Below are 26053 nucleotides of genomic sequence, written 5' to 3'. Positions count from 1 at the left end.
TGCCTTCCAGAAGTTGTAAGTGGAAAAGGAAAACAAAAGGCTTTAGTCACATCAGAGCTTTCTATCAAAAATGTAAGCAACTTTAGACCAGGCATGGTGGCTCATGCCTGTAATCCCAGCACTTTGGGAGGCCGAGGTGGGCAGATCACCTGAGGTTAGGAGTTCGAGAGCAGCCTAGCCAACATGACAAAACCCTGTCTCTACTAAAAATACAAAAATTAGCCAGGTGTGGTGGCGGGCGCCTGTAATCCCAGCTACTCAGGAGGCTGAGGCAGGAGAATCACCTGAACCCGGGAGGCGGAGGTAGCAGTGAGACAAGATCGCACCACTGCACTCCAGCCTGGGTGACAAGAGCGAGACTCTGTCTCAAAAAAAAAAAAAAAAAAGAAGATGTAAGGTGCTTTAGAATATTGTCAGTGAGGTTGATTATGTTTACCAACCACATATCATCTCTTCTCTGCTGCCGCAAATCCTCTGGGAAGGAAATGTGGTATCAATAAAGTAAAAAAGGCCATTTTAAATTCTGGAAATAGAATAAATGATTGCAATTTGTGTTTTGTTACCAAAAACAGGAACACGTTTCTTGATGTTTCTGTGATGAATGGAAAGACAGGCTCCGGCCTGTGTCTTATTTCCACCCCAGTGTGTCACTGATGTTCAGGTCACTGCTGTCGGACATGTGCTTGATGTGTTAGGAGTCACTTACGCATATTTATTCTCCAACATGAGCATGTGTATAAATCTAGGGCTGCAAAGCTGTCTGGGCTCATCCCAGTCTCCATTTTGGCTTCCAGAGATCGAGATGGTGATCATGGAGCGTAGCAAGCTCTCAGAGCTGGCCGCCAGCACCTCTGTGCAGGAGCAGAACACCACGGACGAGGAGAAGAGCGCTGCCGCCACCTGCTCTGAGAGCGCGCAGTGGAGCAGGTAGCTGCCCAAGAGGCCGGTGCTGAGTGCTCTCTCAAGGAAGAGGAGAGGGCTCAGTGGGGAGGTTGAGCCCTGGGGCCAGAGCCTCTTCTGTCCCTTAGCCCGACCATGCTGCCTCCCTTTCTTTCCCTGCTTCTCCAGCTCTGGCCACCCAGAGGCACGGGGACAGAGCCATCACTCAATGCTGTAATGCTCACTCCCTTACGAAGAGATTCGCCAGGATAGCGCAAGTCTCCCTGCCTCGCTCCTGGCACTTTGGAGCTGGGCTCCGTCTAAAGGACATGGGTTGCCTCACACTGGCTGCCCCTGGAAATGCTCTGCTGCTCCGAGGAAGGATCCCCTCAGTAGCTGGGCTTGGATCTCCTTGCCTGGTTCATTCCCTCCCTGGCACACACATACACGTACCCCATCTATAGGGCCAGCCCTCTTGACTCGGCCCGAGTGAGTTAGTGCTGCGATCCACCTTTGACTTTTTGCCTGATTATTCGTTTCAGTGATGGCCATCTGTAGCTACATCTTCTTAAACCTGGGTGACCCCACATTTCCTGGAACCTTGCCATAGCACGAGCCCCTCCAAAATGGGATTGGAGAGAAGGCTCCTCCCAGTGTATGTGGGAGCTGGTAGCAGGGCTTCTTCATTTCAGAGTTATTTCCTTATCTTACAGCCCCACTGCACAGACCCCTGCAACAGCCTCCTGATTAGCACTACCTTCCTGTTCATAAATGCACCACACCAGGATTTCTCTGTCAGCCTGTGAGGCATTCACTTCCTCAGCCTCTAGAGAGGGCTGGTAGAAATACCCCTCCCACCCCGGCATCCTCTTTAGTAATCCAATTTCAAGTGAAGATGTGAAGTCCACTGATTTTTTCCCTCCATATCTTATTTGTCTCTTTGCTTGGCAAATGTTTCAATGACTTAACAAATGGGATTAATTTTTATCAGATGTGCAAGGGAGCCATTTTTAGTTTTCGCTAAATAAAAAAACAGTGGAGTACAAAGACCTTTTAGATTTTGCTTCAGAGCAAAAAATGTAACTCCCAAAGCTCTGAAAATTAAGGAAGTCATTCTAAACACAGAAAGTTGGGGACGACCTTGGCACAGCATTCTTTAGAAGAGCCCCAAATAACCAGTAGTGGGGTGGTGCTTAAGCAAAGGAAGAGGTATCTGCTTAATAGAGGATCAGGCCAGGCATGGTGGCTCACACCTGCAATCCCAGCACTTTGGGAGGCCAAGGTGGGAGGATCACTTGAGCCCAGGAGTTTGTGACTAGCTTAGGCAACATAGTGAGACCCCATCTTTACAAAACAATTAAAAAATTAGCCGGGCACGGTGGCGGTGCCTGTAGTCCTGGCTGCTTGAGAGGTGAGATGGGAGATTGCTTGAGCCAGAGAGGTCAAGGCTGCAATGCACTATGATTGCACCACTGCACTCCAGGCTGGGCAACAGAATGAGACTTTGTCTCAAAGAATGTAAGCTGCTGCTTTTAGGTGAATACTGTCATGATGTGTTCAGTTCCTTCGGATCTGATAAATGGAAACAGAGGACATACTTTTCATAGCATGGTAATACTGTAGCTTTGTTAATAGGGGAAAAACACCCATGTATTCCTCCTGCCACCAAAAAAAGGGCAAAAAAACAGACCAAAATGTTATGTTTGAATATTGGGGTTGATGACCTCTTTTTTTCTGAATTTTGGGGGAGAGAAGGGTTTTCTTAGAGTTGATTGAGATTGTTTCCTAACTTTGGGCATCTTGAAGCATATGGCTTCTGATGGAAGCTGATTCAGTTGCCTTGAGTTAGGCTGCATGCAGGCCTCAGAACCTCTGGGCCAGATCTCTGCTAGACTCTGAGACTGAATGCCAGGGTAGAGACTGGCCCAGGTGGAGAGTTGCTTTCTCCTTTGTCAAGGTATCGAGATGCAGCTTATAAGAAACTGCCACTGCCCTCAGTCCCCCCACTTCCTGGCAGGGAGGCAGAAAGGCAGGGAGGCAGGGGTGGGAGGGAAGGTGGCCGTTTGTTCTGTAGGCTATGAATTGGATCTTGGCATTGGTCTACTTGCCTCAAGAAACAGCATGGTAAAAAACAGGCTGTTCTTATATTCCCCGTATATTATCGGCTCTATCTGCGTTTGGGGTTAAATATAGGCCTAACAGACTTAAGGCTTTCAAAACGTTGTTTCTTTTCTTAAAAAAAAAAAAAAAAAAAAAAAAAACTTTAAATTTATGAAATATGCAAAATCTTAAAAAGCGTAAAGAAGGGGAAAAAAAGGTCTTCATGATGGGAGCATTCAGAGTCAGTGGGACTACCATTTTGGTTATTTCTCACCAGTTTTTTTTTTTTTTTTTTCCCCAATGTGAACTTTCTGGGAATTTCACCCTCCCTTCTCCCAGAAGCTTGGACCGTGTCATGTCTATAATTTTGTGTTCCTCCTTTTTTTCCATCTAATCTCAATCCCCAAGCAACCTTTTCACCTTAGTCTACCCTGTGTAAACAAAGCACTTAATGGCTTTATGATACTTCATCTCATAAAAGATGGTACCCACCCAGCTATTGGCATTTGGTTGTTCATACTATTCCCAAATGAAAATATGATCCAAATTTCACCCAGCTGATTTACAAGAAAGTGTTATCCTACTCCTAAGTTTGGAAGTGTTATTGCTGGAGGCTTTCAAAACCCAAATCTACACATGGAAAAGCTGTTAACACATCTGAAAGGTGGTGCCCCATCTGGGGCTGTGGAAAAATGGGAACGGAACATAAATGTCCCCTTTAAGATTTTTTTTGTTTTTGTTTTTGTGTGTCACGTGTGTGTTTGAAATGTCATGACAAGTACATTTTTTCTTTTTTTTTTTTTGCATTTTTCAATGAAATATTTTGTAACACAGATACATGTATAGAGTCAAACATTCAAAACTGTGTCAAAGGTTATGTAGTGAACGCTCCCTGTTTCTCCACAGCCCCCTTTCACTCCCCATAGGCATCCAGTGTTCATTGGCGCTTGGGTGTCTTTCCAAAAATTAAATGTGCCCTTGGTCATTCATGAAGGTGATCTGTTTCCTTGACCTCAACCTGGCATTCAGAGGGGGTAGCCACAGATAGTCAGAGGATCAGAGCCTCTGGCCTGTGGGCCAGACCTGTGCATATTCTATTCTCCTGGTGTTGAGGAGTCTTTTTTCTGTGAGGCCCTTCACCTGGAAAGGCAGCATTTGGGATGTGCCATTTCCGATATTTGCAGCCTCTCTACAGATCTCACCCACAAAGCATCAGAGGTGAGAGACCTCACTATCGATTCTTCACAGTCAGAGAAAGTCGGCTTAAGAAACTGCTGGGTCAGGACACTGCCAAAGTGAAATCATGAAGTAGTGCCCTTGGTATATTAAAAATAGAAATCAAATAGCAGCTCCCATGCATTGGCACCGTCCACAGTGCCTGGCCCCGTGCTAAATGCTTTTCAGTCTTCATTGCGCTTGAATCCTCACAATAATCCTGTGAGGTTGGAATCCACGCCATACAGATGGGGAAATAGAGAGGTTTTATGTAACTTGCCCAAGAGTTTGCTGAATAAAAAGCTAAAAAGAGGCAGAACCCGAATTTGAACCCAGGCAGTCTGGCACCAGGGCTCGTGTTCTTGAACTTGTTTGGATTGTTGTTTGTGCCTTGTTTGATACCATCACACTGTCCTGTTTTCTTCATTGTCTTGTGACACATCACTTTGCAGTGATGTCTGTCTGTTCTGTCTCTACCAGCTGACACGGGAGCTGTGGTGTGGGGAGTTTGTATAATTGATTCCTTGTGTCTGGAATACCTGGTGAGTGATTGTTGTGTGACTAAGCAAGCAGTCTGTTCCTTGGTCAGGTTCCCCTCTGGATAGCAGCTTTCCTGGGCAGAGCCTGTCTCTCATTTGTCTGTGTTCTCAGTGCCTGGTGCTGGGCCAGGCACACAGTTGTGGCCTGGTCAAAGGCAGCTAGTCAAAGAGCTGTGTCAAAGGCAGCTAGCACCCCGTGTGCAGGTTAGAGAGCGGAAGTGTTCACCCATGTGCTCATATATGCCCCTCCCCTTTTCCAGACCCTTTCTGGATATGGTGTACCATGCCTTGGACAGCCCGGATGACGATTACCATGCTCTGTTCGTGCTCTGCCTCCTCTATGCCATGTCTCATAATAAAGGTAAGATCCTTGCCTTGCCTGACTTCCTCACTGGGCCCTGCATATGCATAGCATCCTTCCCTTCTGCTGCATGGAGGATGAAGAAAGGTGCTTTCTGTATAGAATTTCCTTTCTGGTTTTGGTGGTCCTTTTTGGTTTTGACTCCCACTCTTCTTTAGCTTCATTAGAATTTCTCAGGTGTTTTTCTGCCAGCTGAAGCCACAGGAATTGGTTACTCAGACAATATAGGGGAAGGTGACTTGACTGCCTAACCCAGGATGACTATATTTACCCTGTGGTTTTCTTTTGACCCCTTGATTTACAACTGACTTAGCATCTGACCTCTTTCCTAACATCAGAACTGAAATCAGTCAAATTGTAATCTTGGTTTTGCTATATATAACGCTTGGTGTTCTTATTCTGGGTTCAGAGCTGAAGTAGACCCTGGGTGGACTTTGTGGAAGCGTAGGTTTCCTTTCTGAAGAAAGGTGTGGTTCTCTGGCTTCCCCTATTGAGGCTGCTTGGCCAGGATCCAACTCCCATGGGGTTGACAGGTTTTGTTAGGATTCATTCATTCACTGCCTTGCTGCCGACTCCTGGAAATAGTCACTGTTGTTTGCCCACCTGGCTTGACATGGGCATGTTCTGAAACCTCCACATCAGAATCTCTTCAAAGAAGAATTCAGGAATATTCCTTCTAACCCCTGCCAAGAGCTGGGCTTGGAATACTAAAAAATCAAGGGATGTTTTAGTAGGTTTTTTATAAGCTTATTGGGGAGTAGGTAGAGTTGGGTTTTACTAAGATAGCCTATGGCTAGAGGCATTAAAACATATATGATATAACCAAGTTTGTGTGTTCTTAAATCATTAATCACAATAAATAAGTCGACTGGTGGCAGAAGAGTATATAGTGAAAAAAGTCTCCCACCTTTGACCCCAGCTGTCCTCTTCAAAGGCAGTTCCCGCTACTGGTTTCTCTTGTGTCTTTTTAAAGATAGCCAAACAAACCCAAGTAGGAGTATATATGGTTTTATTTATATGACTGCCCACTTAGCTGTGAATGGAGATACCAATATTGTGCTTTCTACCTTGCTGTGCTCACATCATCATGTTTCAGCACATGGGTTCACGCCCATAGAGAACTGCCATTCTTTTTTATCAGTGTGTGAGCAAATCATAGCAAATCATAGATATTAAGGATTTTTGCATCTGTGTTCATGACTGATACTGGTCTGTAGTCTTCTTGTAATTCTCTTGTCTTGTTTTACTATCAGGGTTATGTTCACCTTATAGAATGAATTGAGAAATATTCTCTCCTCCTTGATTTTCTGGAGGAATTTTTGTAGTATTATTTCTTCCCTAAATGTTCCTTAAACCAGTGAAGCCATCTGAATATGGAGTTGTCTTTGATGGAAGGTTTTTAACGACTCAATTTCTTCAGTAGGTATAGGGCTTTCCAAGGTTATGTATTTCATCTTGAGTGAGCTTTGGTAACCTGTGTCTTTGAAGGAGTTGGTCATTTCATCTTAACTGTGAAATATATTGGCATAAACTTTGTGATATTCCTTTATTATCTTTTTAATATCTATAGGATCTGTGGTGATGTTCCCTCTCTGATTCATGGTGTTGATAATTTAGGTCTTCATTTTTTTTCCTAATCATTTTGGCTAGAGGATTATTAATTTTATTGCCACCCTCTATTGTTCTGCTGTTTTCGATTTTATTGATTTATGTTCTTATGGGTTTTTTTTACCTTCTGCTTTACTTTTTATTTTATAACTTCTTATAAAGAAGCTTTAATCATTGATTTTAATCATTGATGGAAGCTTTGATCATTGATTTTTTTAAAGCAAATCAGCTTATTTTTTTAAACTAACGTACCATAAAATTAACTCATTTTTGTATTTAATTCTGTGACTTTTGGGATATGTATGGATATGTGTGAACACCACATAATCAGGAGATAGTACAGTTTCATTATCAGAAAAAATCCCTCAGGCTATTCCCTTTCCAGTCACTGATTTTTAAACCTTTCTTCTCTATGACTTTAATGCTGTAAATTTCCCTGTAAGCACTGCTTTGCCTGCATCCAGTAAATCTTAACATATGAGGTTCATTCAGCTTAAAATATTCTACAGTTTCCCTTTTGATTTCTTGTGTTTTGTCATGTGTGTAATTTCTAGCTGTGTTTCTTTTACTGGTTTTTCTCCTGCTTTTGGATTCCTTCCCCCATTTTCTGCATGCCTGGTTTTGATTGATTAACAGTTACTGTGATATTTACACAGTTGGATACTGGATTCTTCCTGTAAATATTTTTGGGCTAATGGTTCAGTTCACTGGAGTTGGTTTGATCCTTTTTTGAGGCTTTCTTTTAAGCTCTGTGAGAGCTAGTCCAGACAGCCTTTAGTTTAGGACTAACTTGGCCCTACTACTGAAGACATTACCCTTCTGAGACTCTACCGTGTCCCATGGTGAGGTTGTCTCTCCACACTGGCCAGTCCTGTGTGAGCTCCAGCAATTGTTCCACAGGGTTCATTCTGGCAGATCTTTCCCTTTCTTCATATGCACACACAGACCAGAACACAGTGAGGCTCTAAAGGAAACCTCTGCAGGTGTGTGAGCTCTCTCTCTGCAGCTCTCTCTTCGTTTCTCTTGTCCATGAATTTTAACCCCTTGATCTCTCTGAACTCCAGACTCTGCCTTCTCTGAGAGAATCACAGTCTTTGTCTGGGTTTTCTGTCCCTGTGCTGAGGCCTGGATACTCTCACTGGACAGCAAGCTGGAGCAATCACTGGGCCAGCGCCTTTGTGCTTCTCTCTCTCAGGGATCTCTCTCCTATGCTGCCTGTTCATCCAGAGTCTGATAACCATTGTTCTGTATATGTTGTCTTGCTTTCTAAGTTGCCTGAGTCAGAAGAGTAAATTCAATCCATCTTGGCCAGAAGCATAGCACCTTTAAAGAAAAAGTTTGATTGAAGTCTAATTGATGTCCAGTAAACTGCACATATTTAAGGTGCACAATTTGATGTGTTGACATATGTAAATACCCATGAAATCATCACCATGATCAAGTCGGTGTATAATCCAGCATCCCAAACGTTTCCACATGCCCCCCGTTGCTTCCCACACCCCTCTGCCCAAGTAACACCAATCTGCTTCCTGTCATTCTAGATTAGTTTGCACTTTCTAAAATTTTGTATAAACAGAGTCATGCAACATGTACTCTTCTTCATGTGGCTTCTTTCAATCCACATAATTATTTTGAGATCCATCATGATGTTGTGTGTATCTCTAGTTCATTTCTTCTTGCTGAGTAACATTCCACTGTATGAACGTACCACAGTTTATTCATTCATGTGTTAATGGAAATTTGGGTTGTTTCCAGTTTTGGACTATTACAAACAAAGCTGCTGTGAGCATTTGTGTGGCCCCATACAATGTATGCCCATACAGAGAGTTGTATGAGCATATACGTTCTTTTCTCTTGGATAAATGCCTAGGAATGGAATGGCTGAATCATATTTCCCATATAATTATGGGAGATATGTGTATGTTTGCTTCTATTTTAAGATACTGCCAAACTGTTTTCCAAGATGCCTGTATAATTTTACATCCCATCACCAGTGTACAAGAGTTCTAGTTCCTATTACTTCGTTTCCAACATTTGGTGTGGTCACCTTTTTGGTTTTCACCATTCTAATAGGTTTGCAGTGGTATCTGATTATCTTAATCTGCATTTCCCTAATGACATTGAACATCTTTTCATGTGTTTCTTTTGCCATACATGTCTTCGTTGGTGAAGAGTCTTTTCAAATCCTTAGCCCATTTTTTAAATTGAATTGCGTAAAAAAAATTGTTGTGTTTGGAGAGTTTTGGGATTTTTTTGTTTTGTTTCTTTTAAGACAGAGTCTCATTCTGTCACCCAGGCCAGAATGCAGTGGCGCAATCTTGGCTCACTACAACCTCCGCCTCCCAGGTTCAAGCAATTCTCCTGCTTCTGCCTCCTGAGTAGCTGGGACTACAGGTGCACACCACCACGCCTGGCTGATTGTTGTATTTTTAGTAGAGACGGGGTTTCGCCATGTTGGCCAGGCTGGTCTCGAACTCCTGACCTCAAGTGATTCACCTACCTCAACCTTGAGAGTTCTTTATGTATTTTGAATGCAAGTCCTTTATCAGAGGCATTTAGCAATTATTTCCCCCAAGTCTGTGGCATGTCTTTTCATTTTCGTAACAGTATCTTGGGAAGACCAGATGTTTTTCAATCTCCATGAGGTTCCTGTGGCACTTTTTCTTTTCTTTTTTTTTTTTGAGACAGAGTCTCGCTCTGTCGCCCAGGCTGGAGTGCAGTGGCCGGATCTCAGCTCACTGCAAGCTCCACCTCAGCCTCCCGAGTAACTGGGACTACAGGCGCCCGCCACCTCGCCCGGCTAGTTTTTTTGTATTTTTTTAGTAGAAACGGGGTTTCACCGTGTTAGCCAGGATGGTCTCGATCTCCTGACCTTGTGATCCACCTGTCTCGGCCTCCCAAAGTTCTGGGATTACAGGCTTGAGCCACTGCGCCCGGCCTAGCACTTTTTAATACCTCCTTTTCTCTGTATTTTTTCTCTCCCATCTAGATAGCTAGGCCTTGGAAGGCAGAAACCATGTGCTCCATGCAGTACCCAGCCTACTGCCTGGCACTCAGTCAGTGCTCAGTCAGAATTTGCTGATTGGTTGCCGCTCAGCTATGTGGCACATCCCCAAGGCCATCTCTTCCTGGCAGCCTGTAGCTCAGGGCTTCAGCAAAGAAGATGCTCTCTGTGTGGTGTAGCTGCCAGGCTCCAAGGGACAGTGGGCAAGCTCCTCATCTTCTGTGTGACTGGCGTTCTCCATGGGCTTCCTCCCTGCAGCCCTGAGCTGTGTGGGGAGGACAGACATCATGGCTTACCAGGTGTGCTGCTGTGCACCTTCATCCAGTCTTATGTGCTGGAGAGACCACTCACCTGTGTTCCCACCTGGGCATCCTACCTCTTTTTCTTGGGAATTTCTTCCTAGAAGAGTAGAACTGTATATTCAAGGAAATTAAATTCCTTCTTCCATTTTCTGCTAATGCTATTCATGTATTGATTGATTGATTCATTCATTCTTCTAACAGGAAGCTCCTGTTAGATGCCAGGCACTGAGATCAGTATTGGGGATGCAGTGGTGAACCAAACAAATGCTTTCGTGGAATCTGGATTCTCTTAGAGGAGACAGACAATAAACTAGTAACCAAGTGAAATAATCCCGTGTAGCGAGAGTGCAACAGTGAAAATAAAACTAGGTAATGTGGGGGGCAGGCTGAAGGTAGAGGGTACTACATCTGCCTGAGCAATCCGGAGAGGCCTCTTGGAGGCTTAAGTGATCAGGAGGAATAGCCTTGCAGTCTCTGATGAATTTCCGCACGTAATTCGTTATTCAGCAAATGCACGTGGAGCACCAGCCGTGTGCCAGGCAGTGGACTCAACACGGAACTACAAATTCCAAGCAGACCAACCCAGGCCCTTGCCCAAGGAAGCATCAGTCATTCTTGGACAGAAAAGTCCTACGAGGAGACTGTCAGCACAATGGAGGGTCGCTTGCCTGGTGGTGAGCATGGACTCTGCCCGCAAGAGTGAAGACCCATTTCCTGAGGACACCCGGGCTATGGTAGAGGGCAGAGCAGGAAGGGGCATGAGAGCCTGTGGCATATCCGTCGGATCACTGCCCGTTCCCCAGGGTGAGTGGCAGCATGTCCGAGGCAGCGGGCTGCCCCAAGAGGCAGGCATCTGGAGCCAGTCTGCAGGGGTAGCACAGGCAGCAACTGTGAGCTCTGTTCCTACGAGCCATGTGGGGCTGCTGGGGGGCTGTTGGTCAGTAAGTCAGCTGACCCACTCTGCACCCCTCATTGTGGGTTTCCGGTAATTCAGCCAGCAGGTGGGAGGGGTGGGAGGTGAAACCCAGAGGCTTTCTTATCATTCAGCAGATGCTTGCTGAGTACTTGCTAGGGCAAGGCCCTCTCATAGGCACTCAAACAAGTCCAGATGAGTCTCGTTGAAGTGAACAAGAAGAGTGTGACTGTGACAAGTGGTAGAAGGAAATGAACAGGGTGGAGTGATGAGGAGGCCCAGTGGTTGTGCTGCAGGGGTTACTAGGTGCTAGTCAGGGTGGTCGGGGAGGGCTCCTCTGAGGAAGGACCAGCAGAGCCAAAGCCCAGAGAGTGAGAAGGAGCCAGCTCTGCAAAGATCTGGGGCAAGAGTGCTCCAGGCGAAGGGAGCAGCATGTACAGAGGCCCCGGGGTGGGAAGGAGCAGAAAGTGGGCCAAGGTGAGGCTGGCCAGGTGGGCAGGGGCCAGGTCATGAAGGGCCCTGAAGGCCGTGAAGAGGAATTACCGTATTTTTCCCAAGTACAGTGGGAAACCCCTACAGAATTTTTAAGTTGGACAGTGATGTGGTCAGATGGAAGTTTTTAAAAGAAACTTTGGCTACCAGACGGAAAGTAGATGACTAGGGGTGGGGATGAGTTGCAGGAGGGAACACCGGGAGACTTGCTAAGAAGCTGTTGCAGTCGTCCAGGCGAGATAATGTGGATCGGATTAGGCTGCTGGCTGGGGAGTGGAGGAAACTGGAAGGACATGTGGTTATTTCAGCGCTAGAGCCAGGATGTGCTGATGGATTGGACGTAGGGGTCAAGTGGAAGGGACGAATCAGATGACTCCTGCGATTTGGCTTGAGCAACGGGGGGGGTGCATTTACTAGGATGAGAAGACAAGGAGAGGCACTGGGCTAGGGGATGAGGGGTTCTGGTTGATTTGAAAGAAGGGGGCATGAAGGGAGGAGCCTGAGTAAGGCTCAGGTTCCTGACTCCTTTGACTGTGTGACAAGTAGCAGTGCCATTTCTAGAACTAACGAGCATGGGCCTTGGAGCAGGTTTGGAGAAGAAACTGAAAAGTTCAAGTCCAGTGCTCTGAGGCCCAGGTGCCTGGGGAAGCTGCCTCATGGGGGAGCTGCCACCTGGCTTATGCTCAGTCTTGGCCTGTGAGCAGAGTCTGTATTTGGTGGGACTTTGGTGGTGGTGGTTGGTTGGGTGATTGGTTTTTGGTTATGCAGCAGTTGGTCAGGCTGCACTTGACCTTCAGCCTCACTTTTCCAGATCCTTACTCCCCAAATCAGGCCCCCAGGTGACCTGGTCTCTTTCTCATAGATTTTTCCTCATAGGCAATTTTAACATAAAAGCCATGTTAATAAAAACCAAATGTGAGCTCAGGCCTTCCAGTAAATCATAATAGATTAGATGCTGCACCAAAATGAATATCCCACAGTGGAAAGGGTTGTCCGGTTGGTGGAAGGCGCTTGGTGTGACTCAATTGGGCCACAGTGTTGTGACTCAGTTGGGCCACAGAATGAATTCTGGTTTGTTTCTGTAATAGAAAATGCAGGCTTCGCTCTTCTGTCAAGTCCGCTGAGTCGTGGGCCAGAGGTCGGGGGATGGGGGGTGAGTTTTACAGCTTTTGTATCTCGAAGTTTCCCCAGTTCAGCAACCAGCCTTCTACTCCTGCCACTCCATTTGTCATTGATTACCCAGGAAGAAAGGAGTCTTGGGCTGTTTGTGTTTTGTGTTTTGTTTTGCTGAGAAGTTGATGGAACGTGGATGAGAGATACGGAAAAGGTTGAAAGGTAATAGGATAAAGGGAAGCTTTTGCCATGCAGAGAACTTGCACGTCATTTTGGATCTTGGCTGACACATAACCAGAATTGGAAGTACATTGGAAATTGGCCCAACATCTGGTTTGCTTTCGAAATCTTTGGTCTATAGTCTTCCAAAGCTGGTAATACTTATGGGACTGCAGCCAGGGAGACGTTGCGTAGTCAAAATACATTTTTTAAAAGTTTGAACGTTGTTTACCTGGTGTTCTCATGGTCTCTTTATCCAGATATTTCTAATTATTCTTATGCATCTTTGGTCTGGGTCTTTTCCATCCCTACCCTGAATGGGAGCTACTACTAAGAGGGAGGAATCCAGATACCAGAACTGAGAGGGAAGCTTAGTAAGAGTTACTTACACTGTGGGGCCACACCCTTCCCTTCTGTTTTGGATTCTTTGAATGAGTTGGTTGAGAGTTCCGCCCTCCAACCCTGTGGACAGGAGACACCCATTCTGACTCGGTGGGCAGCTCAGGCTCTGACCCCTAAGGCAGGGCTGTGGGTGGGGCAAGGAACATGTGGTCTGCTGGAAGTCAGAATGAGCTAATGCTCCCGTGAAGTGCAGCAGGATTTTTTTGGAATTTGTCTGTCACAAGGCACTTACGAGTTGAAGCAAATAGGATCATATATTATCCCCAATGTTTATTTCTGTCAGAGGGAAATGACCGGCAAAGAAGCTATTGGATTTGCAGCAAAAGCTGCCTGTCTGTGACTGAGAACCATGGGGTATGCGTGTGTGTGTGTGTGTGAGTGTGTGTGTGTGAGAGCGTGTGTGTGTGTGTGTGTGTGTGTGTGTGTGTGTGTGTGTATATGTATGTCCCTGTACACAGGAGCCGTCTTACCTTTCACATGCATGCCCCTGTTATACGGTGACATTGACCTTAGCCACTCAGAACCATCAACCACCAGATTGTTTCAGGCAGGAGGCTTAAACCCAAACCAAATTTGTTTGCCACAAATTAAATGCCATCCTAAGAACAGTGATGGTCATGCAGTGATTGTTGTAGAAAACAAAAATGAGAATAAGTTGCTTTTTCATTTGCCTTTGATTATACCAGCTTAAGATAACCAGCTGCTGACAGTATCATATTTCTTTCTAGCCTGTTTTGTGTGTGGGTGATGGTTGGGCTTTTCTGCACAGCTGTCATATGGTGGCTTCTATTTTATGTATATTTCCCCTTAATTTTGAGATTTGTCTGATCTTCTGTCCTAAATTTGATCAAAACTACTTTTAAAAAAATTAATTCAGCAAAAATGTATGGGCTGTTGTGTTTGTGCCAAGAACACCACTAGATCACGTGACACACATAGCTTGGGCAGGTGGCGAGAAAGTGCATTAACCAGCAGGGATCATGGGACACGACAGAGAGGATGGAGGTAAGAGCCACGTGGCCGAATTCAGGGCTGGGCTTTCTACTCTCCGCATGACCTCAGGCAAGCTTCATATCTTTTTTGAGCCTCAGCTTCCTCGTCTATAAAATGGAAATAATATTAGCCACTTCATGGAACGTCATGAGGATGAAATGAAGCATTCCACTTCATATGCCTGGCGGATGGTCACCATTTCTTCAGGGCTTACCTTGTGAAGGCAATGTTGTCGTCTTAGCAGAATCCTCTTCTCCTTCCTTCCAAAGACACTTTGTCCTTCCCCAGAGAGACTGGGGATTTTGTTGTTATTTGTTTTGACTGAGTATTTTGGTAAATGATAAGGCCTCCTTCGAAACACTTGATAGTTCAGAGTCACAGAGAGGATTTTAAAGGCCATGGTGGGAAAAAGAGCTGGGAGAGAGAATGGGACACCTGGCCCAGAAGGAGCTTTGGGGAAAGAAGGGAGATGTTCAGAGGGTTTTCTGTTGTATAGTTTTGCCGTGTGCTGTGTGGAATCACCTCTGCTCTCTGCCTCCCAGGGCTGGTGATAAAATCTACCTCACATGGACTGCATGGCAGTAGCAGGTCAGTTTGGGGGAAAGGGCCGGAAGCATGAAGACCACTTGGAGCAGCCAGTGGAATGGGACCACCCCAGTCAGCCAGGACACAACCAGATCATGTCATGGCCCACTAGCTGCCTCTCCTGGACCCCTCCACTGCATCACCCTGCAGGATCCTGGCACGAAGCCTTGCCTGTCCCTTCTCCCACCCTCCACCTCATCACCCCCCTCCCCGGCTCTTCCCCGCCCTGACCTCCCTGGCTGTGCTCCACTCCCTGCAGTTCCACCTTTGTTTGGCAAGTCCTGGCTTTGTCCAGTCCTTTGCTCTGTCTAGCTCAAGGCAAACTCCTCTTCATCCTTTAGGATCCAACCTGAGCAGCTTGTCCCCTGAGAGGGGCCCCCAGCAGCTCAGCATGCCTCTTTTGGGCTGTCTGTAGCTTGATTTAGCTCTTGTTAGGTTTTTTCCTTTTGTTCTTTTGTTCTAATTTCCTTTTTTTTTAATTTTAGGCTGGACTGCAGTGACGCAGTCTCGGCCCACTGCAATCTCCGCCTCCTGGGTTCAAGCAGTTCTCGTTTCTCAACTTCCCGAGTAGCTGGTACTACAGGCATGTGCCACCACACTCAGCTAATTTTTGTATTTTTAGTAGAGACGGGGTTTCACCACATTGGCCAGGCTGGTCTCAAACTCCTGACCTCAAGTGATCTGCCCACCTCGGCCTCCCACAGTGCTGGGATTACAAACGTGAGCCACTGTGCCTGGCCTAACTTTCCTTTTATAACACGAATCATAAGGAAACACATCAAGTCGTGCTCAAACTAAAAATTCTCGTCCATGCATTAAGCAGTGATCAAACTAAAAATTCCCATTTGTGCATAATAATGAGAGGTAAAGTTGTTGGTCTGTGACAGTGCTTTTTCTCTTTCGATCCTGATAGCAGTTGTGGGGCAGGTAGTTACCATAATTATTCCCACCTCACAGGTGAGGAAACTGAGGTTCAAAGAGGTAAAGTGTCAAAACAAAATTTCTCCCGTCCTCCACCGCTAGGCTTCTCATTCCTGCTGTACCCAGCTGACCCCTAGGAGAGAGTGAGCCCAGGGACACAGAGGGGTGGCTGTTGTCAGCCTGAGAGGATGGGCACCCTGCGTGCTTCTCGTGGGCTTGGTGAGTGGGTGCTGCCACCCTTTCCCATCTGGCCCCTGCCCATCTTCGGGATCATCTGAAGGTGGTTTGAGCCGTGTTTCTGACTTGCTCTGTGGCCTTGGGGAAACAGCTTAACAACTCTGGGCCTTAACTTCCTCATGAAAGGAAAGGGCTGGACTTGGAATCTGGTGCAGAGAGAAGTGTTTCTATCCTCCGGAATCTTCCCTTCATGGAGAGTTGAGAAAGGTCAAGATCATCTTGACACGCTTTTCTTCCTGTCAAGAAAAGAGCTTGCCACAGATTTCCTCATTGTTCACAAATTCTAAGAAGGCAGAGGGGCAATGATAGGAAAGAAACAAAAATGGACCTCTCTGTGGAAATTCGAGGCCTGGTCCTAGTTTGCCTCTTTCCATGGTTCTGTGGCCACAGCCCCATTCTGGAAGGAGCCAGAAACCAGGCCCTTTCCGCTGTCCTCGCTGAAGTGGAGTGATTGCCGGTGGGTTATAAAGTTGGGCGATGCACCTGGGACGCAGAGGCGCTTTTATTCCCCACCCCCACCCCAGAACCACTGAGTGGCAGTTCTCAAAGGGCCAGAAATTAGTGAGTAGAGAGATGTTATGACAGTGTTAACATCTCTGGAAAAAACAAATGCCAAAAAGATTCAGTTGACGTTCCTCTTGCCATTCAATAAGCCAGAATCGTTCAGGGTTACACATTTAGCATTAACATGGGATACAGAATCCACAAATTAAATTTTTCACTGCAATCACATTTTTTGAGGAAACCCAAATTTGTGGGGCGTTTTGGGGCATGAGAGAGACTACTACCCAACTCAAGCCTTTATGCCGTCCCTCACCCAGGTCATCTCCTTGGTATGACTTAGCCTCTTTCTGGGAGCTGGAAGGAATTCAGAAAAGCAAGATACATTGTTATGGCTTATTTCATCAACCTGTGTGTGCAGGAGTTACTTAGAATCCAGACAATCAGCTCTTCAATGCTATCTTCCACTATTTTGTCAAGGTTCTAAATGAAACGTCATCTGGTACTCAAGGGACCGTATTTCACGAGTTCCGAGAAGTGCCACCTTCCCCCTTTTGTAAAATGACAGGAAAAGACGTGTTCCAAGCACAAATAATCCATTCAGTTCTCCGAGCTTGGATCAAGCGAAATACTTGTTTCTCGAAGTGTATTTTTCAGGAGCCATGTCAGATGAGCAGATAAGGAGTTTGGAGACCTCTTACCGCAGGCGGGAACTGTTCTAGGAGCCCTAAGAGGTCTTCTGTCACTGCGGGTCCTGCGTGCTTCTTTAGGAGAAATGACAGCAGTGCTCAAAGTCACACACTTACCTCTTCCCTCTTCCCTTTCCCACTTACCTTCCCCACCCCATCTCATCTTTTATCTTTTAAATGCTGTTAGTTTTGGCAGGAAGAACTGTTGAATTTTCACTGGAGGAAAGGTGATTCCCTTGCCTGTTAATGATAAATCTCTGCTTTATTGGTGTCATTGTATTAGCTTGGCACAAAAGTAATTGCAGTGTTTGAATTGCTTTTAATGGCAAAAACCACAATTACTTTTGTGCCCACCTAATATGTGCCCCTTTCTGTAAGAAAAGGCTTAGCTTAGTGTCTTTCTGCTAATGTCACCCTCAGGGGCAGGGGTGGCCTCTGCCTCACCTGACTCAGAACTTGATTCCTCCTACCCATGCTGAGGGTGGGGCCCAGCTTTTGAGTTTGTCGTTAAAAGCTTGAGGGCACAGTTGTTGGGGAGGACTGTAGTTTCCTTCGGGTGTAGTCTCTCTTTCTCTAGGCCTGGGTTTCCCCAAGCGTAGAAGGTGCCTAATACAGGAGTGGCCTCAGGTGGCCCTCAGACCTGGCACACAGTGGCAGTGGATTGTACTATGGGACGGTTACCGCTTTTTCTACTCCCTTCCCTTTCCTCTGCTATGTCTGTGAGAATGTCCCCATTTGGGGCTAGCTTCTCTCCAACACTATTAAGTACCTGCCAACCTCCCTTTTTAACAAAGATCAGGCCTTGGGCCACCATGAGTAGGCAATCACCGGTCATTGGCTAGAATGTAAAAACATTTTTTGATTTTTTAAAAATTATTACTGGCAATTATTACATCAATCCTGATTTCCTATTTGTAAGTAGTGACAGAAAATGTATGTTTTAATACATTTATGTAAGTTCAGTTTATGGAGAGCTCTGCAAAAAGGTATGGCACCGACAGCAACCAGTCATGACAGCAGTTGCCAAGAGGGGACAGGCATGGTGGCTCACACCGGTAATCCCAGCACTTGGGGAGGCCCAGCACTTGGGAAAGCCCGAGAGTTCAAGTCCAGCCTGGGAAATGTGACAAAACCCTGTCTCTACTAAAAAGTTAAAAAAAAAAAAAAAAAGGAAATCACCAAGAGGGAACATACGTAGCTGAAGTTGAGGAAACCCCACTCTGCCGGGCCTTTCAGGATGAGGAGGTCACATAGTCAGGAGGCCTCCGCTTATATCCTTCTCCTCTGTTCCAGGCATAGATCCTGAAAAATTAGAGCGAATCCAGCTCCCGGTGCCAAACGCAGTCGAGAAGACCACCTACAACCATCCGCTGGCTGAAAGACTCATCAGAATCATGAACAACGCTGCCCAGCCAGGTGCCCACTTGGGGTGTTGTCTATCCACAGGGCCACGCAGTCGTGGGGAGCAGGCCCCACTGGAAGCCTGAGCCCTGGGTGCTAGGCCTGAGCCTTCTGAGAATCTGGGCCCATCCCAGTCTCTCCCTCTGCCTCTCAACCCCTGCATCCTGGGCCAGCCCTCCTGCCTGCCGGAACTGTGTCTTTAGCTCTGGGTTTCCTTTTGCCATCCCACCCCCTGCCACTTGCTAACCATCTTTCTTCTTCCACACCCTGCCTTCCTTTGCTGAGATTGTCAATGTTTGTCACCCCCCGAATCTCTGGGTGGCCCAAGGCGATATTATGAGAAAGAACTAGGCTGAGAGTGGAGTGAGGGGAGAAGGTTCGAAGGTTTAAGGGGCCAGTAGAATAGGAGACAGAGTTTTGTTACCAGCAGCAGTTGTGGGTAGGTATTGGAACAGGTAGGAGTGAGAATGCGCTTGGAGAAAAACTCACCTGGAGGAGGCAGCTGAAGAGCGGTTACACTAATGCTGGGGCTGGGTGGTGCCGGGCCAGGAGAGCCGATGGAGCTGAGACCACCCAGCCTTCTCCTTGGTTGTCCCTGGGGCATGTATCACGTTTGGGAAGACCTATTTTTCGTGATAGCGCTTTTTCTTTTTTTTTTCTTTTCTTTTTTTTTTTTTTTTCCCGAGATGGAGTCTCGCACTGTCGCCTGGCCTGGAGTGTAATGGCGTGATCTCGGCTCACCGCAACGTCCGCCTCCCAGGTTTACGGGATTCTCCTGTCTCAGCCTCCTGAGTAGCTGGGATTACGGGTGTACACCACCACACCCAGCTAATTTTTTGTATTTTTATTTGAGACGGGGTTTCACTATGTTGGCCAGACTGGTCTCGAACTCTTGACCTGGTGATCCATCCACCTTGGCCTCCCAAGGTACTAGGGATTACAGGCGTGAGGTGCCACACCAGGCCTACTTTTTCACTTTTTAGGCAGAGCCCCTTTTCTCACCTATTTTCACCTGACTTATAAGGCTGTAACAAAGGGACAGGCAGGGAGGTGGGCAGAGGGATGTATCTGCCTTTAGTTTTTTCCCAGTGACCTATCGTGGTCTCTGATGTTTCCAAGGCCTTAGAGGCATAGCCTAAAGACCTCCTCCTCTCCACAGTGGGACCTTTCCCCAGAAATAAACTTGAAAGACCCACAGAGGAGTTTGCATAAGAGCAGTTGTCCTTCAGTCAGTTACAGATGCTTCTAGGAGAGATGCCAGATGTGGGTTTTGGCATTCTGAGCACCTGCAGTCTACCACTGCCCAGCGATGAGACCCTGCACAAGTCCCTTCACTTTCCTAAGGCTCAGTCTTTGGAGCACTCATTGCAATCGGTTTTCATACAGATTCCCTGAGGAGCTATATAAAGTACTCGGCACTGTGCCTGGCTCACGGTAGTAAGTAATAGCATAATAAGTAAGCTGTGTTAGAACTCTGTTGCACTTGACAGAAACCCGACTCACTCTGGCTTAAACAGCACAAACAGACAAAGCTGTGTTGGCTTATAAAGTCTGCTAAGGCCTGGCTTCAGGCAAAGCTGGATCCAGGGGCTCAAACAGTATTTTTCTACCTTTGGCCTCTGCCACCTTCTGGGTTGACGAGTTAAACGTCAGCCCCTCCAGCTAGCTCTTTCTCCACTGAGACACTAGACTTACTCTATGGGAGACACTTAGATTTGAGCAGTCTAGTTGGAAGAGAGATCTCAAAGTGATATTTGCAGAATACTTTACAAATATTAAAAATGCTGGCAAGGGTGAAGAGGTGGCCGATGTAGATTATAATGCTTGTGCCCCTCAGGGCCTCACCACGGTCCTCTGCTCAACCCAGCACAAGGAGAATTTCTCTTACCCAGCAGATCCAGCAAATTGTGAGGTTGAGCCTTGCTGGCTCTGACTGGCTCCCTTGCCTGGTTCTTACCTAGTCACTGGGACCAAGGCAATATAGAGCACCCCAACTGGCCGGGTGATGTGCCCAACCCTGGAAGGGGAAAGGAGGACCAGCTCCACCCAAAGCACGTGCCCCAGAGTGGGACTGGTGGCTCTCTAAAGGAAAGTGGGAGTGCAGGGCCACTCTCTAGGCCTCAATAGTGTTTAGTCACCCTCTTTTTCCTGCACCCTGCCAGTAAAGGGACTTCAGGGAAGTATTTGGTATAGGTAGTTTTGGTGGAGAACATTGAATTCTAACTGATTGGGAATGGCTTTGGCATGGGGGGCTCCCTCTGTGTCCCCACTGGATGTTGGGAGCCATGAGCAGTTGGTCTATCATCTGACCTGCTAACCTCAACGTGGGTAGGCAGGAGCCTTGGGCTTAAGGGCGCCCCACCCTGGGTGTGCAAGGCTCACCCTGATTTGCTCTGCAGATGGGAAGATCCGGCTGGCGACGCTGGAGCTGAGCTGCCTGCTTCTGAAGCAGCAAGTCCTGACAAGTGCCGGCTGCATCATGAAGGACGTGCACCTGGCCTGCCTGGAGGTGACACCCTCTCCCCTCCTCCTTCCTGTGGGCCAAGGGAGAGGGACAGGAGGATGGAAGGGAAGGTGCTGGCATCCAGATAGGAGCCCTGGCCCGCGGTGTCATCGGTCACCAGCTAGAAGCAGCAGGGGCTGCTCTGTTGAGACCCCACTCCGACCTACTTATTCAGCAGGGACTTCCTTTCGGCTGAGACTCGCTGAAGAGTCCCCTTAATTGAGTTTTAGTGGTTTCTGCTGCATTTATTTGCTTCTGTATTTGTCCTCAGGATTTCTGAATTTTTTCTTTGGTGTTACAAAAGTTTTAAGCACGTACAAACACACTCACACATATACACACATTGATTATGGTTTTTGTGCTTAAAATATACATTAAATTTTCAGTAGCTTTTATGGTACCTCTTATTTTCTATGTTTATTTTAGAAAATTTAGGAAGTACAAAGAGGTAAAAGTAACTATAGTTGACATTTTGGCTGTGTCTATGTAGACACACACATATTATATATGTAAATATATATAAGTATTATATAAGCAAATAATTATATACATAAAGGAGTATATTTACATATACCACATATATAATATATAAATATGTAAACATGTGAATATATGTAAATGAAACATCTTTACATATATAAATGAAAATTCATTTATAACTATGTATATGTTTGTATATATACATACACACACTTACTTATAAATGAACTTTTTGTCTTATACAAATGTAGTTGGGCTAGGTACAGTGGCTCAGGCGTGTAATTCTAACATTTTGGAAATCTGAGATGAGAGGATCACTTGAGGCCAAGAATTTGAGACTAGCCTGGACATAAGTGAGACCCTGTCTCTACAAAAACAAAAACAGTTAGCCAGGACATGCCTGTAGCCCCAGCTACTCAGGAGGCTGAGGCTGGGAGATTGCTTGAACCCAGGATTTTGACACTGCAGTGAGCTATGATTGTACCACCGCACTCCAGCCTGGGCCACAGTTTGAGACTGTCTTGAAAAAGTAAAATAAAAAAGGAGTCATAATGGCCATATTTGTAACCCGTTTTCCCCTGATTAACTGTATATTAACAGCTTCTCATGTCATTACAATCGAATTACCTATCCTTTCACATATTCATTTTGAGCTCTGTCTCCTTTCCTCTCTCTCTCATTAAGAACTATTTTATAGGCCAGGCATGGTGGCTCATGCCTGTAGTCCCGGCACTTTGGGAAGCCGAGGCGGGCAGATCACCCGAGGTCAGGAGTTAGAGACCAGCCTGGCCAACGTGGTGAAACCCCATCTCTACTAAAAATACAAAAATTAGCCGGGCGTGGTGGCAGGCTAATCCCAGCTACTCAGGAGGTTGAAGCAGGAGAATCGCTTGAACCTGGGATGCGGAGATTGCACTGAGCCAGAATCATGCCACTGCACTCCAGCCTGGGCGACAGAGTGAGACTTCATCTCAACAAAAGGAAAAAAAAACAAAACATTTTATGCATTAAGGATATTAGTCCAGATCCGTTTTATACATACTCATGTTTTAGAATTTGTAGTTTGCCCGATTTGCTCGCCTAGATGAGACCTGCCTCCTTCACTCAACTTCCTTGTCTTTTAACAGGGTGCGAGAGAAGAAAGTGTTCACCTTGTACGACATTTTTATAAGGTAATTGGCAGAGCACAGATGGACAGCAGCATGGTGTGTCTTGTAGAAGCAGGAGTGTCTTGTAGAAGCAGCAGAAGTGGTGTCTGCTTCTAGGCAGATAAACATTATATGTCTTCAGTTATTTTTTATGCCTGTAATTACTGAATAAAAATGCTCAATTTCATAGTCTCTAGAGCAGCAATACCTAAACTTTTTTCCGCCCATGCTGTCTTATCAGTAAAATTTTTGAGGATTCAGCCCCAATATATGACAATTTGTTTCTCAGTAATACATGGATTTGGTTGTTTGGGAATAATTACGTGTAAATTACGAACTACATACATATAAACACATATATGATGTGCTTATGTTCATGAGTTATATATGCTTACACATATAAAATTACTTATGAATTACCTATGAATGTATGAACGATATACATGTATATTATTTATATACATATGTGCTAAGAAACCTTATAGAGGCTTCTAAACCTTTATTAAGTTTATTGAGATTTTGTAAAGTACCATAGTGACTTTCAGTATCTGAAAAATTTGCAGAGCTTTGTCTTCAGGTTGCAGATGGTTTTATAATATCTAATTGCAGCCAGGCATGGTGGCTTATGCCTGTAATCCCAGCACTTTTGGAGGCCAAGGCGGGTGGATCACCTGAGGTCGGGAGTTTGAGACCAGCTTAGCCAACATGGAGAAACCTCGTCTCTACTAAAAATACAAAATTAGGCATGGTTGCACATGCCTGTAATCCCAGGTACTTGGGAGGCTGAGGCAGGAGAATTGCTTGAACCTGGGAGGCAGAGATTGCTGTGAGCCAAGATAGCACCATTGCCCTCCATCCTGGGCAACAAGATTGAAAACTCCACCTCAAAAAAAAAAAAAAAGAAAAATTCTAATTGCCATGGTTTTGTTTTAGCTTTTAAGCATATGTTTTAGTCCATTCGGGATGCTAACACACCATGGACTGGGTAGCTTATAAACAATAGAAATTTACTTCTGGGCTGGGCACGGTGGCTCACGCCTGTAATCAATCCCAGCACTTTGGGAGGCCAAGGCAGGCAGATCATGAGGTCAGGAGATTGAGACCATTCTGGCTAATATGGTGAAACTCTGTCTCTACTAAAAAACACAAAACAAATTAGCCTGGCATGGTGGCGGATGCCTGTAGTCCCAGCTCCTCTGGAGGCCGAGGTGGGAGAATGGCATGAACCCGGGAGACGGAGCTTGCAGTGAGCTGAGATCACACCACTGCACTCGAGCCTGGGCGACAGAGCAAGAGTCCATCTCAAAAAACAGATGTTTACTTCTGTCAGTTTTGGAGGCTGGGAATTCCAAGATCAAGGCAGATTCAATATCTAGTGAAGGCTCACTTTCTCATAAATGGCACCATCTTACTGGATGACCTCATCACCTCCCAAAGGCCCTACCTACTAATCCCATTACCTTGGGAATTAGAATTTAAACATATGAATTTGGGGGGCGCGGCGGGGAGCAGAAACACTCAGGCCTTGCCAGCCTCATGTGTCTTTCAGGCAAGGCTCATCACTCATCAGCCATGGTGGATTAACCCATAGGTCAAATAGTCATTTTCTAGTTTGCTAGCCTCCAGATCAGGTCTGTGCACATGGCTGCTGAAGATCCTCCTACAGGGGGAAGGTGGCAACACTACCATTTCCTTGCTGTCCCCTGTAGTTTCATTATTCGAGCCCTCTTCAAGCTGCTGTTTCTTTGCAGGAATCGTTTTAAGCCACTACATTATTGCCAGTGTTTGTTGAGATAAAATGAGGTTACATGATTTGGAGATCAGTCTTGCCAGGCTCAGATGACCCCATCCAGCTGCAGCAGTGGACACACCCAGACAAGGGTGGCACCGTGGTGGGCCCCTACACACTGAGGAGGAAATCCCACTTTCCCCTTAGGACATCCGAAACCACGCTTGGCCTCCAAGTGAGGATACACCCTCACTAGCAAAGCCCACAAGAAAGCAGAAACCTCAGGGTTGCATTAGTCATCTTTGAACCTCTTTCCAATATAACTGCCCTAAGTTTATGTCCCCTGGAAAGCTTTTGGACTGCAAAAACAGAAAGACATATAGGTAGGCATTTTCCCCGAGGATTATTCTTTATTGTTAACAAAAGGAGAGCTTTGTTTAATTTCTGGATCCCTTCTCCCAACCCAGATTTGTCTTTCTTTTATCCCATAATATTTATTATGCCCTAAGTATAATTTCTGAGCAGCTTTTAGATGTTTTCAGGAATTGTCTTTTCTGGTGGTGATAGTTATATCACACAAGAATATGCAAATTTAGTTGTAGTTCTGACAACTGAAAAAAACTAAAAAGGATCTATTCCCTTTCCCACCCCAAGTGTGTGGGGGATGTGTGTGTGTCTCATTCAGAACTTGTAAGAGAGATGCAGCAGTTCTAAGGGTCATTGTCCAGTAGAGATTATCATGACAGTGAGTGCTCACACTGACCCAGCCCTGACTGAGTGAGAGACTCTGTGCTTCCTTGCATTTCATGTGCGTTAACTCATTTTGTCTTCACAATACCCTAGACAGACATGCCATTCTTGCAGTGGAACAAGGAGGCGAGAGGTGTAAAGCTGGATTTGGTTATGTGTCTCAGAGCCAAGTTTATGCCCACCATGCTGTTCTGAAGGGGCCCTCCCAGGCAGTCATGACCCTGAGGAACGACATAACCCCGAAAGCACTCCTGAAAAACAAATGGAACAAGCCATGTAATTGTAATGTTAAACTTATTTAATTGTACTCCTCCTTCCAAAGGTGTGGAGCCTCGTATCTTTAATATGGTAACTTAAACAGGATTGTCCATTTCTCCAACCATTCTTGATAAATAGATGATGTTAAACACTTGAAATATTAGTCTTTTCTATATTTTAATCCTACATAGTAGTATTTTTGTTGTTGTTTTTTAATTAACGGCTTTGACAGAAGAATCCTAACTCCATATACTTAAAAAGGAAGGAGAAAATTTTGAGTAGTGCAATTTGATATTTGGTCTGTCATTTGAGCGTGTGTGTTTGTGTTCACTTGTGCATTTTACTTCCTGGTGATTTACGAGAACTCACTAATGAGAAACAGATGGCCTCTAAAGCCACAAACTAGAGTTTATAATACTCTGTTGTTTATGGAAAAAAATATGAATAATCTCCTCTTCCCTCCCTCTCTTTCTTTTTAGGGAGAAGACATTTTTTTGGACATGTTTGAAGATGAGTACAGAAGCATGACAGTAAGTGAGGAACTGGGACACACTTGGGCTGGCGTGCGCCTGTGTCCCTGCCAAGCTCACCCTGCCCATCCTAGAGGGGATTTTTTGACTTAGGACTTTCTGACCAAATAGCAGATTGATGGGGAAGCAGATTTAGAGTGGTGTCTTGTGATCCCCAGCACTGTTAATTTCAGACTATATT

At 45.7% G+C, this 26053-nt stretch overlaps 1 protein-coding gene across 7 annotated transcripts in view; it reads left to right on the top strand.

Moving 5' to 3' along the window:
* CLEC16A (C-type lectin domain containing 16A) overlaps positions 1-26053 on the top strand; it is a 237525-nt gene that overhangs the window by 73464 nt on the left and 138008 nt on the right. For all 7 annotated transcript variants that reach the window (XM_033235753.1, XM_033235752.1, XM_033235751.1 and 4 more), the window contains 6 exons: positions 795-927; positions 4994-5094; positions 18367-18489; positions 20874-20983; positions 22585-22629; positions 25822-25872. In XM_033235753.1, coding sequence (XP_033091644.1) covers positions 795-927; positions 4994-5094; positions 18367-18489; positions 20874-20983; positions 22585-22629; positions 25822-25872 — 563 coding nt within the window. The remainder of the gene's footprint in view (positions 1-794; positions 928-4993; positions 5095-18366; positions 18490-20873; positions 20984-22584; positions 22630-25821; positions 25873-26053) is intronic.

Source organism: Trachypithecus francoisi, unplaced genomic scaffold (genome assembly GCF_009764315.1).
Source record: "Trachypithecus francoisi isolate TF-2019V2 unplaced genomic scaffold, Tfra_2.0 Lachesis_group15, whole genome shotgun sequence".
In the NCBI taxonomy this organism is placed as follows: Eukaryota; Metazoa; Chordata; class Mammalia; order Primates; family Cercopithecidae; genus Trachypithecus; species Trachypithecus francoisi.
Note: the sequence above shows the minus strand (reverse complement) of the source record. Positions and strands in the feature narration are given on the sequence as shown.